Consider the following 12893-nt stretch of genomic DNA (forward strand, 5'->3'; position numbering starts at 1 on the left):
TTCCAAGAGGAGTAAACCTCTGAAGACATTTTCTCTGGATCACACATCTCTGTAAATTTGCTACTCAACAGGAAATTTAGCCTCATGTAAACTTGTGTTGTCTGTACCAATGTCTGAGTGAGAAATCATATCAACATCACTTAACAGTTAGTATCAGATGTTTGAAGTTCTTAACAGTCGTTTTACATCCGCCAAGCAGATTATGCTTTTGCCAGCGTTTATCTTTCTGTCTGTCGGAGAAAATCTGAAGATGGGTCTTGATCCATCTTAGATCCCATTAAATTTTGAGAGCAATCCGGATACCCATCAGGATACAAAAAAAAAATGCAGATTTTCCCCTTTACTTATAATGGAGGCTTTTTCAAGAAATCATATTTGTAAAATATGCGTTCAATTCATTCATTAAAAACCACAGTCATAAAGGGGTCAGATATGCACAATCATGAAAAATCTATTCTGGAGCTGATCCAGAATGAGGACAGGAAAAAATATTACATTTTAACATTGAAAACCCCATTTATGGATTCAAAAATGAGTTAAAAATACACATCAACTCTGATTCTCTTTTACCTTTCATGGTTGGTGTATAAAGAACAATTTAGATAATGATGATCCAGATCACCATGTGGACGGTGTAAATCCAATTAGGAGGGGAATGAGCTGCTTGGCAGGGGTCTGCCGTTTTCCAGTGCTTTTCTAGTTTTCCATGGAGCTGACCATCTCTTCATATCCCACATGTGTGGAAATCAGATAATTTAACATAAATATTTTTGATATATATATATATATAAATACACAGAAAACACATCTTTATAAACTAGCAGACCCATTACAGCAGCATCTTTCTGCAAGAATGATTTTCCACAGAAACGTTATCATTCATTGCATATTATGGAGACGATTGTTTTGTTCATTTTCATTGCATGTTTGTGCGTTCATTTTCAGTATACCCACACCACACACCTAACAACTGTCAGCACAGTGATTTCTGAGAGTATAAATACCATCTTAAGTTTAGTGCAGACTGCAAGCCATGATTCACTTCAACAATGTTCCAGCTCATGGTCGGGCAGAAGTGTCCTTAAAACGATTCTCTATCACCCGCATGGTTTCCACATATCTGCCTCATGTCCAGCTGGGTGCTCCCACGTGATGCATATGAAGCCACCGATTTAACAAACCTTGGATAAGGCAGCCTTATATTTTATGTTTCTTCTTTTGGCAGTCTGACGGAAAGAGGAGAGGAAGGCTGAAGAGGATGATTATCAGCAGATTCACCACCACACAGAACAGGGCCGCTCCCACCGAGTTGGCAAAGGTGATGGGTATGGAATGCTGGAGGAGCCACGTGCGGCGTGTCAACATGTCCTGTTCAATGGCCCTCATCTGGAAGTGGGTGGCGAAGATGCCGCTCACGTGGAAGAGTTGATGGCTGTGACCTGCAGATGGAGCAGTGGAGCCGAGGTTAAACCAGCAGAGACCAGACCTTGTGAGTGAACAGGTGTGACGTGCAATGATTGACGGTGGAAGACCTAATATTAATAATAATAATAATAATACATCTAACTATTAGAGCAGGAATCTCATTCTTGTTTATCCACTGGCAAGCATTTTTTTCCCCAGCCAACTTTTTAACCTTATAAAATATACTGAATTACCTACTGAATTTTATAAGGCATTTCGGCACATCACTTTATTTGGCAATGGACATTTGATGTCACTGTCATTCGTGACATGCTTGTGTTAAGCTGTAGAACAGCAGTTAATAATAGCTGCTCCTCAGATCGGACCTACCAATGAAGTCGAAGCTTCCAGGGGCCAGGCGCTCAGGTAAATGTGTGGCGAACAGAAAGCCTGTCAGGAAAGCCAAGGCGATGTGGTAGCAGTGAAGGGTGTTCGTATCATTGTCTGTACAGCCTTCCCCCACACACAGAAACACCTGCAAACACACCAGCAAGCAACAGAGAGGGAGCTTGAATCTCTCAGAGCCCTATTATTATCATTATCATTATCATTAGTATTGCTGCTTCTTTTATCACCTCATTTCTCATTGAGGATTAGAAATCTGTACCAACTATTGTTGGATCTGCTAAGTCACCCTTAAAGTAGGATCGGGCTGTTGATAGACATTTTCTTTTTTATTATCTTTATATATATATTTTCAATATTTTATGCAGAATTCTTATTAAATGAGAAAAGAACCTTTCTGCATAAAATAAGGAATTTGTACCATTCAGACAAAAATCTTTGATCAAAAGTCGTTTTATAATTCATGATACCTTGGAGGACCAGAGATGATGATCTGCCCTGAGAACAGATCCAGCGTAGTGAAATGCAAAGCGACACGCCTTCCCTGCTAAGACTATTTTAACCCTTTTGACTGACTTATGCAAGCAAACCTCTGCTGTTCACGTAAACTGCATTTCTAAGATCTCTTAGGTGTGAAGGCAGGTGAGTCTGAAAGCCCTACCCTGTAGAACAAAGGAATGTTGTCAAACAGGTACGGGAAGGCAAAAGCAACGACACGGAGGCTTTTGTTGAACTTCGGACTCTGGAATTTAGAGAATCTGAAAAGAAAAGAAAAGTCTTTCTTTTCAAAAATAACAACAAAGACTGTTAACTATGTTCTCCATGGAGACACCATGATGCAGCTAAAGGAGCAAGCTGGTTGGAAACTTCTTCAGAGCACCATCAGATGAATTGCAAAGATGTGTTTTTCATTTGATAACAAAACATTAAAATATTAAAATACTAAAGGAACACATCTGAAATACAGACCCATCTGCGTGTAGTAATCATTGCGGCTACTTTAAAAAATATTTAAATAGAGAAATGAAAAGTTAATTCAATATTTGATTTTTGCCAAATGTAAATGAAGAAACAGCTTTTTACAGGGCATGTCTTGCAACTCTTTTGTTCATGTCTACAGACCGCTCAGCAGAAACTGCAATCAAATTAGAGCCCTGATAAGAGACGGTTGCCATAGTCGCAGCTAGTGGTAACGCCCAACAGCGAGCTGCTCCATTCTACCTATATGAAATCTAAGTTTGTCATACATGTGGGATGAAGTAAGCCTGAGGATTGTGACAGAATAATCACGTTTTCTAGGATTACGCCGCATTGTTTAATTCCTGCCACTATTTCAATCATTAACCTTTGACAGACTGAAACGGTGAAGCAGGTCAGACGCAGATTATTAGCAAACGTCTTACCTGTTTGCGACGTCATGACTATGCTGCCAAAACGGTGAGCCAAGCCTTGGGATTAGAAAGAGAGAGAGAGAAATGACAGAACAATTATTAACCCCGTGCATGAAGAACCAGGGATGTCAACAATGTGCTGGCTGTTGTAAAGGATGTTATATCGTTGGAGATGGTATGGTAGGGGGTCGATGACAGCGGAGATGTGCTTCACTACACAACATTTATACTTTCATAACACACCTGCATAAATTAAATAATAAATATTTGATCTCCATTGTTGTTTTTGCCCGGGAGAAGACTTTTGAGATGATTTCATAGACAGTGACATTTGAGATTAGAAAGTCAAACTGCAAATTAGTGCACAGTAAACTGAGAAGTACATTTTCTAGAAACATTTTTACTGCAAATGAATAACAGTAGAATGTTCGATGAACAATTTCCGTCCTGAAATGTTACTCTGCTGCTGTTTAGTATTGCAACAACAAACTCCATGCTATAATATGGAAATATTATATTCCAGATTATGACCCACGACTCTTGATCAACATTGATCAAACGGCAAATTGTGAGATTTCAAACTGGAGGAAGCCCATTTTAGTACATTGTCATGCCAACATGCTATTCCTCATGGAGCTAGTTGGTGAGCATGAAAGCTAAGCTCAGCAGTAAGTGTTTTAGTAATACATTGATCATTCGCACCATACCTGGAGTAGCAGGCCATGCTGGTGCAGGCAATAGTGTTGAACACAGCGATAGGGATGTAATAGCGGTGAAAGAAGTTGTTCACCCACTTGTCTGGGAAAACGTAAGCCGAGTAGCTCATCGCTGACCCTGCATTAATAGAAGAGAGTGTTAATAGCAAATCATCCAATGACCTCTCACCTCTAAAAACATCCACACATAAATACATTAGATTTTGATTCAAGATGATGTTACTTCATTTTCAGAATTGTTTTTACATGCCAAATTAAGTTAACGGAAACATTTAAGCTACGGTACTGACACATTTAAGTAAAAGCATTGTGCATTTGGAGACAAAACACGGGTCCATAAGCATGACTTATTTTGAAGGGTCCCACTGAGTGACGCAGAAACCGCACACACTTACCCAGGCTGTAGAAACTGAGGGCGCCATAGTCAAAAAAGAAACAGATGTGACGCGCCTGAGCTGACATGCTGTTGAAGGTGTGAGCACAGCTGGATAACAGCGGATAAATGCAGCAGGAGACCAGGTAGACCACCAAAGGCCAGGTGAAGGATTCCTGCCACGCTGTCAGAATCAGCACCACCGACACCAGTTTCCATAGGAAGTACCTGTCAGGTGGAAAACAAGGCGCATTAGGTCGATTATCCCGGAGGGAGGCAGCGACGGATTCACTCCATATCCATAAATTACATCAAACTGATCTGAACATTGTGCGGTGGCCATCGCAGCCATCATATGCCAACCAGCAAGAACACCTTTAAGACGTTTCAATGTTGCTCATCCACACAGGTTTGAAGATATTTATTCAAAACTGGGAAATTAGGACATTTTAATAAGGATTAATTAGTAAAACTAAAAAAATATATATGAAATGCATAAAAGTCTTACAATAATAACTGCACAAATCTTGATCTCATCAGGTCAGAATGAGCCTCGTGTGTCTGAACAGCAGCCACCGTTTCCACGTCTCAGCGCACCTCATTAACAAATCGACAGTGTTTGTGCGTTTCCTTGTCACTGAACAGTCGAGCTAATTGTGCCACTCGCAGGAACCCCCTTAAGAACAGATCTGCTCATTAGCAGCTGATCTGTAGGCCTATTGCGAGCCCCCCCCGTGACACAAACACCCACGTTCCCTGAGCATATCTTCAACAGGCAAACACAAAGGCACACTTCCTCAGTGGAACGTGCAGCCAGAGCAACTGGCATCGCAGCAGAAAGGAAGTGCAGCACTGCTGGAGGGGAGCAGCCACCTCAGGTGTAACTTTAAATCAACTGTAAAACATATTAGCCAGTTGAATTCTGTCTGGTAATTGAACATTGATTAGATGCTAAACTGCACTTCATTAGCTTCTACTTGTACATGTGTAATGACAATAAAGTTGAACCTAACCTAAATCCAGGAATATATTCGTATGAACACAAAAAAAAAAAAAATGCAAGAAGACTCCATCAGTTTTGTTATTGCCTGATCTTTAGATTTCTTGAAGTACCAGTATTAGAATTTTAATTAAAGTCAAAAAAGGAAGCTGATAATAGGTGAACAGCACTGGCTTCAGAAAATGTCCGCCTGTGAAAGCAAACAAATACCTTCTTGGTTACTATCAACACACAAGATCATCAAGGAATGCCACCTCGCCTCAACATAAAGAGGCTTGGCTTTGGGGGGGAGGTATTGTGAAAATCTTTATCTTTAATTTCCTGCAATTAGTATATGTAGGAGTCCAAAAATAATTAACTTAAAGAGGGTGAGCTGCAATGACTCGGATGCTATTCCTCCCCGAGTGAAAGAAGACTCGGTTGCTCTTACGCCATTTCTTGCACAGATCAAACTATTTGCCTCCACAGATGTAGAAATTCCCTCGGTTGGAGTTGACCAAACACATTTATGAACCTAACACTGTTGATGCACTACTAGAGGGAAAGTAAGGTTTACCAGGAGGGCAGAAAGTGGGTCCATATGTTTAATGTCTCATTAGTCATGTGGAAGAGGCTCAGGATGCAGTCAGTGGCTGAGCTGTGGGGGTGCCGGTAGCCCGAGATGATGCTGTCCTCATGAAAGGCCTTGAGAAAGAAGGCTGTCGGTTAGCCTTCAGGTTTCCTCAAAACAAATACAAGACCATTTCATCCATTCAAACTGTCGTCTCACTGTGGTCGGACTACTTGCCTACTCACATCTCATAAAATGAGATAAGGAGTCCCAAATAAACTTTTATTTGTGTGAAGCCTACAATGTTACAGCATGAATCATTGATTTAACACTACACGGTTAGTCAGTAGATGGTTTTTCTGTCTTTGGAAAAAGGTTTTTTACTAATCAGGCCTATAAGTGTGCAAAAAACATGTATTTATTTTTTAAATGTACACTTTTGTTAAATGAAAAAAGAATTTACCCAATATGGGATGAATAAAGATTTTTTGTTGTTCTTCTTTATAATCTGCACTGACAGGTGAACTAGGATGAAATGACCTGACACAATAATTGACTGCGTGGACATTGAAATGTCCTCAATTTCCAGAAAAAACGAACTTACTTGAGGCACTTGGTTGATGGTGAAGACTTGTGGGAATTTGATGAGGCTGAGCATGACGACTGCTGTTTGAGAGGAGCCCAACCGAAGTGAGACGGCAAGCGGGCTAATGCCTTAATGAAGGTTTGTCCACTTCATCTCCTCCCTCTTCAAACCCCGAGAGAGTTCCCATTACCTGGGCCACCCCCCCCATTCCTGCTGTTTTCTCTGTGGAGGTAGAAGGTTTGCACATACAGGTGTGATCTCTCTCTCTCTTTCGCTCTCTCTCACCAACACACACACACACACACACACCCAGAGAGTCACATGCTATCACAGTTTTGTCAAAGGGGATGTGTCTGAATGGCAAACAAGTTTTTCAGGATTATGGCCATAACTGTCACAGTATTTTAGTTTTCAGAGCGTTACAGTTGAGCCAGTAGGACGGGTTTTTAATTAAAAAAGAACACGCGTACTAATGACAATTAAACTTTGATGTATACTCTGCAACTAAAATCATTAGTCATTTTCCCGCACGAGACAAGCGGCTCGCTGCTGAATTTGACATGCGTGAGCTGAATTCCAGGCAATCCAGATATGGCTGACAGAACGAATAAAGGGTGTGAATGGGTCTGGCTGAAAAGTCAACAAGGTCGGTCCCCTGGTTTAGCACAATTTGCCACCATCGTCCCTCTGAATAAAGGAAAGTGAGCCATTTGACAGAGTAGATCTTAAAAGAAAAGAAAAAGAGGCTCCCTGCTCTGTTATCGCGTTCAAACTCTGAAGCAATGAAAGCACATATGTCTCACTGATGCCGCAGAATTAGGAAACGTAAATGCGAGGGGCTATTTCTGGTTTCTTTTACAGTTTGCTCACGTCACAGCTTAAAGGACAGACCCTTTGCGTTTTTGTGACGTGATTGTTTTGCCTTTATTTTTGCTCAGCAGACTAGAACACAGAGTCAAGGTGGCTTGATTTTTAACTCATCCACAGGTTAATGCTTCATCAAGGCTGGATGGAAGCTATTCTGGTCATTCACAACATTTAATCTGTTGGAATTTGTTACACCAGTCAGCTTTAAAGGTAAAAACACTACAACTTACCAGCCTTTAGCCTCTATTAATCTACATTCAATAGCTCAGTGTGTCGCCTACATCCGTCTTCCACAGCAGAGCCCTCTGGGCCCCCAGCCCACTTCCCCCAAGAGAAGCGGCGCTGCAGACGGTTTCAGAACCCCAACTGGAGGTTTCAGAGTCAAAACTGGACAAACACGACTTCTGACAGGAAGTCAGTTTGGTTTGGAATGAAGTCGATCTGCGGCAGTTATTATGCGAGTTAATATGTGAGTTATTAAGACTTTAGCGGTAATAGTATAAACAAAGTTCTGAGGCTGACGCAGAGGTAGAAGGTTAGATGATGAGAAAGGAAAGACACTGAAGGAAGTCACAGCCGTCTCTGCTGAGTGCAGAGGGAGAAAATAACAGGGCTTCTTAGGTTTATATGTATGTTAATGTTTAACTTTTATACATTGAATAAAATCTGGGAGGAGCCTTTGTGCACATCACCGTGCTTACATGACTATTTACAGGATGGAAAATGTTGTCTTGCTCCACTCTCTGGTTGAAACGTTCAGAAATGTTACTGCCCACCCCATCCAGCAATATAACTGGATAGGATTATTTTTGGTGAGGTCCAGGTGTGTGGAAAGAAAGCGCAGATTGAAACCACATTGGTGGCACTCGTACTAAATGTTTATCAACTCTGAGCAGAGTATTGGCGCCATCTGATGGAAACAGAAAGTAAGCTTTGTTGTGAGTCTGGGAACACAACTGATGGGAAGAGGAGTGTGAGGGCCTTACTCTTCGGTGATGATTTGGTATTTTATTTCTTCACTTCACTATTTTTGGTCCACATTAAATTTACAATAATGCATGATTTGCATTTAAGGTGAGGCAAAACTAATATGCAAACATTTCTAAATATCTGAATTCAATAACATAATATAACAAATTAAAGCTGTAATATCTATGGATATCAGTCAAAAGTAAAATACTTTCCTCTGAATAAAAATGGAGTAGATGTCCGAACAAGCAGAAAATGGAAACAAGCAAATAAAAATGCCCCAAAACGCTATTGATGTGGAACTTCTCCAAAGACTGGATTGGCACCTTAGGATAACTCTGTACATGAGTTCCATTTAATTTATTGTCAATTTCTACAGAATAATACAGTATATCTCAAGAACATAAGACTCAGTTACAGAGAGCAACTGAAGTGTTTCCCTTTTTATTATTATTATTCCATGCCCTACCTCATCCCACCACAAGGTGTCAGGTCTTTCAAACAGAAGAGCAGAGATGGGCGTGGACTGTAGACAGGTACTGCAGTTTCCTGAGAACATGCAAGATGGGCCAGAACACTGAACGATTTTTGTTCATGCTTCTTGCTCAGCATTTGTAGACCACCATGCGTGGATGTCTTTTATGTGGATTGTGATGAACTAGTGACTTGTTCAGGGTGATTGTTGCCTTTCACCTGACAGGATAATAATAAATGCATCAAGCCTGAAACTGACTGACATCACAGGTCTACACTTTTACATTCTTCTTCAGTGATGCTATTCCAGGCTTCCATTGCAGCATCTTTTTGTTTACCAGGTAAAGCGAATGCTCAGTAGGGTTTAAGTCTGGAGATATAAATCACGAAGAGCAAAAAAAAGAATCAACTGGACCTGGTCAAGTTTGCCTGAAGATGTTTCACCTCTCAAACAAGAGGCTTTCTCAGTTCTGAGAGACTGGCAGAGAGTTTAGCAGAAAACAAAGAAAGGACCGAAACCACAATGGCAATCAGACTCCCCAGGAGTATTATCATTCTCTTGATGAATGCTAATGCTCCCCGTGAGTCATGAAACCTAACTAATGAATCCTCAGGAGTCATTAGCATCCAAAAGGTGACGGGTTGTTGCTAATAACTAATCTGCATTAAAATATCAAACAATAAAGGAATCACTTGAGTGTTTAATTAATCACATTTTTAATACTGAATATTTTGGAATGCATTTAAGACCTGAATCATAAAGTTAATAGCACACAATTACAGATAGATCCAAATATGTACTGAAGAATCATGTCAGAGAATGTTTTGTCGGTTGTGAACGCTTCAAGCAGTCACAACTTAGAAAGGTTCAACTGTTCATTTCAGCAAGTGGGTAAATTTATGGCCACCGTTAAGACGGCAGCCTCCGGATGCCAAACTCGAAGGCTGCTGAATGACAGCAGGGGGCAGAGGAGTCCCAAGCAGAGGGCACAAAGAGACGGAGCTTATTAGGTTTATGTAGGACTAATTACAGGACTGGGAGACAGACTCGCTATCTGGAGGGATGGTAATATCGTTAACGCTGAAGAACGGGAAGGACTGAGGTGCTTGAGGTGAAGTGTGTGTCCGTGAGGGAGAAATTATGGATGTTCTGTAATTACTGTCAGAAGGTAATGAAAAATGCAAGCAAACGGCTGGAGGTGCTGTCCTTCTCAGGTGTCCCCACGTCTCACTGGACCAGGAGAGCTTAATTAAGATGAATTATTAATCAGGATTGTCAGAAGTTTCACAAAGACAAAATTCAGTACGACCACTTTTCCTTTTCCTGAGTCAGAATTAACATGAACATTAAAACGCAAATTTACATTTACTATGTTAGTCATGACACCCGAAGGTTAGCAATGGCCTGATGATGGGTGGGGGGGCGGGGTATGGTTGCATAACGGGAATTTCATTAGCTAACTAATCACAATCAAGTGATTTGTCTGATTGGACATAATCCTACCACGGTTTAAAAAAAGAGATGATTGCATAATTGCAATTGATTATGTGTATAATCTAACCAATAAGCTTTTCATTTTACCAAAACTCATTTGAGATTAGACAACAAAGGAATAAATTGTGAAAAACTCACTTACCCAAGGTGATGATTTTAAAAACACAAAGACACTCCAGCTTATGATCACACAACAGGGTCAATGCGTGATCGGAGCTAGTTGGAGGCTAATATTCTATTGGACAATGGAGAAAAGAACCTGCTGACATCTACATTAAACATGAGGGAACCATTTGACCAAATGGTTAAGAAAAAGCTTCCATTTATTTTGTTCCCCCACCTTTAAAAAGCACATTTTAAAGCACAAAGATTTACTCTGTATAGAAACACATCTCTCCGTTTGACGACAAAATGGTAGCATTTGCACATTGTGCTTTAATTGCAAAGTCTGTACAACCCACTCTGATCACCACCCCCAGTAAACAATTTATTGCATAAATGACATTTAAACTTAGTGGTCGTATGCATGAAGTATCGAAGGATCAGACATAGAAAAAAAACAACACTAAATACCTGCAAGACTGAACAAACATATCGACATCCTTAATGAAGGTGTTGCACATTGCGCTGAGGAGAAACGCAATCAAAAAGAAATATGACAGTAAACAATTGTGCTTTAGTCTATCTAGCAAAATATATTCTTTGCGAATTATTCCAACAAATGCTGAACAATGTGAACACGGAAAATGTTCAAGGAGAATTTGCAGCTAGTTGGCTCTCCCGCCTTAAAACTGACTAAACGCTAATCTCTAGTTGCACACATCCCTTTATTATAAGCAGGTTTTACACTTCTTATTTTTGCTACTCTCTCCATAACCCACATTTGAAAAACTAGCATTTCGTCTCTCTTCGACTGAACGTCATTAAAATGCTAAATGGAAATTCTTTTTTGCACAAAAATATACAAATACATTTGAATCAGTTTTTGGTACAAACAAAATGGACAGTTATTCACACACAAACTTCTATTCCTGAATGTTCCTTTAAGTATATATTTTTGTTTTTCCCCACACAAGAATGTTTGAGAATTAAATTTCCAGAAAAAAAATGTGCATTAACGCCTCTCCTCTGTGATCTTTTAATTAAAAGGTTACGCCTCTAGAATAGAGGTACAGGGTCAGAAAATATTCAGATTTGTTTTTGCCAACTTTACAAATGATAGTCATATATATATTTTTTTTTTAAATGTTACATAAAATTGCAGTGAGAAGGGGCACCATGTCCTTCTGGACCTCTTTAGGGGGTTAAGCCCTTGAGATTGAGGTAGTGGGTGACCACATGAAAGCTGTTAGCTAATTCCTACAACAGCATTGACTTGCCATTTTCAATTAGGTACTCAAAAACAGAGACGCGGTAAAACTTGTTACATTTAAAAATTTAAAAAAACAAGTTTTAAGACATTTTAAAACTGTCAACAGTAGCATGCTAGATAATGTTAGCTTCAAAGGCAGAATTCTTATCATTTCAAGACAACATAATCCGCTGCACTGGAACGCCTCTCACGTCGGTTGCTCTGTCATTGGTCGATGAGATGAATGAAAATACCGATGTAAACACATAGATTTTTAAAAAGAAACAGGCAAATGTTTTTTGGAAACTATCTGGTTAGCCCTGATTGTCAATGAGCAGATCAGGAAGTGTAAGAGAGGATGTCTAAGCAACATGGACTACCAGAAGTCTGAAGAAGACAATTTTCACCTTGTGAGAGTTGGGCTTTAACGCTAGATCAACATAATATTTTGTACTTTTCGCCCCTCAAAATTCCACTCTGCTTTATTAACAGTTCGCCAATACATCTGGCAAAAATGTATTTAGTTGTGAATGAGTTGAGTTATAATGGAGATGTGACAAATATCTTTGCATGCCGGTTTCTCCTTGTACAGTGGACAGCAGGACAGGACTGAAGTGAACAGAACAGCTGGGAGGATACCGGTATCAACGCTATGGATCCGTCTGGGCTTTAGTTTACTCACTGTTAACATGATCGGAGCTTAAACAAACGATACTGCAGGAACTATTTAGAGTGATCTACATGAAGCATTCCAAGCATTAGATTAGAAGGAGTCTGCATTCTGGTAAAATACACCTACCGGTACGTTAAAGTTCAACATTAATGTCTGACTGGCTCGATGTCGAAGTTCAACGGTGTAACTGGGGAAACTACATTTCGAAGGGGATGAGCCATTGGACGCAAGTAGTTTTTGGTTACAGCTAAGAATGGAAGCACATGTTTGTTATCCTAAAAACACAAAATGAAGGTACCATTATTACAGCCACAGCACAAACAGTGCCAGCCATGTTCAGCTCAGCTATATGAGTGCCCTAGCTTTTGTGTATTTTTCCAAAATTTCCCAAGACCCACAGAATATTCTTTACTATGACTATGTAAACACCAAACCTACCGAATGAAAGATTAAAGTCCCTTCTTTCATTAGAAAAAAAAAGCGTGTTCCTACCATTTTTCATTCTGGAGTTATTTGCAGATTTCAATGTCAGGGTTGGCAGTGAATGTTTGGGTTTCAAAAAATGTCTTTAGACGTCAACGGCACTCAAAGAGTTAAATGATTTTATTTATATTTTAACTGCTTGCTGAAGGCCTGTTT

General features: G+C 40.0%; 1 protein-coding gene across 1 annotated transcript; it reads right to left on the reverse strand.

The window, feature by feature from the left end:
* Positions 1 to 1197: 1197 nt before the first annotated feature.
* Positions 1198 to 6672, reverse strand: paqr5b (progestin and adipoQ receptor family member Vb). The gene is made up of 9 exons (XM_068741748.1): positions 6606 to 6672; positions 6444 to 6505; positions 5846 to 5973; positions 4312 to 4517; positions 3908 to 4034; positions 3213 to 3257; positions 2471 to 2567; positions 1795 to 1939; positions 1198 to 1439 (listed from the first exon to the last, which is right to left on the reverse strand). Exons 1-9 carry the CDS (start codon positions 6670 to 6672, stop codon positions 1198 to 1200), a joined length of 1119 nt encoding a protein of 372 aa, XP_068597849.1.
* Positions 6673 to 12893: the final 6221 nt, after the last annotated feature.

The sequence above is a fragment of the Brachionichthys hirsutus genome, chromosome 1, assembly GCF_040956055.1.
Source record: "Brachionichthys hirsutus isolate HB-005 chromosome 1, CSIRO-AGI_Bhir_v1, whole genome shotgun sequence".
NCBI classification, from domain to species: Eukaryota; Metazoa; Chordata; class Actinopteri; order Lophiiformes; family Brachionichthyidae; genus Brachionichthys; species Brachionichthys hirsutus.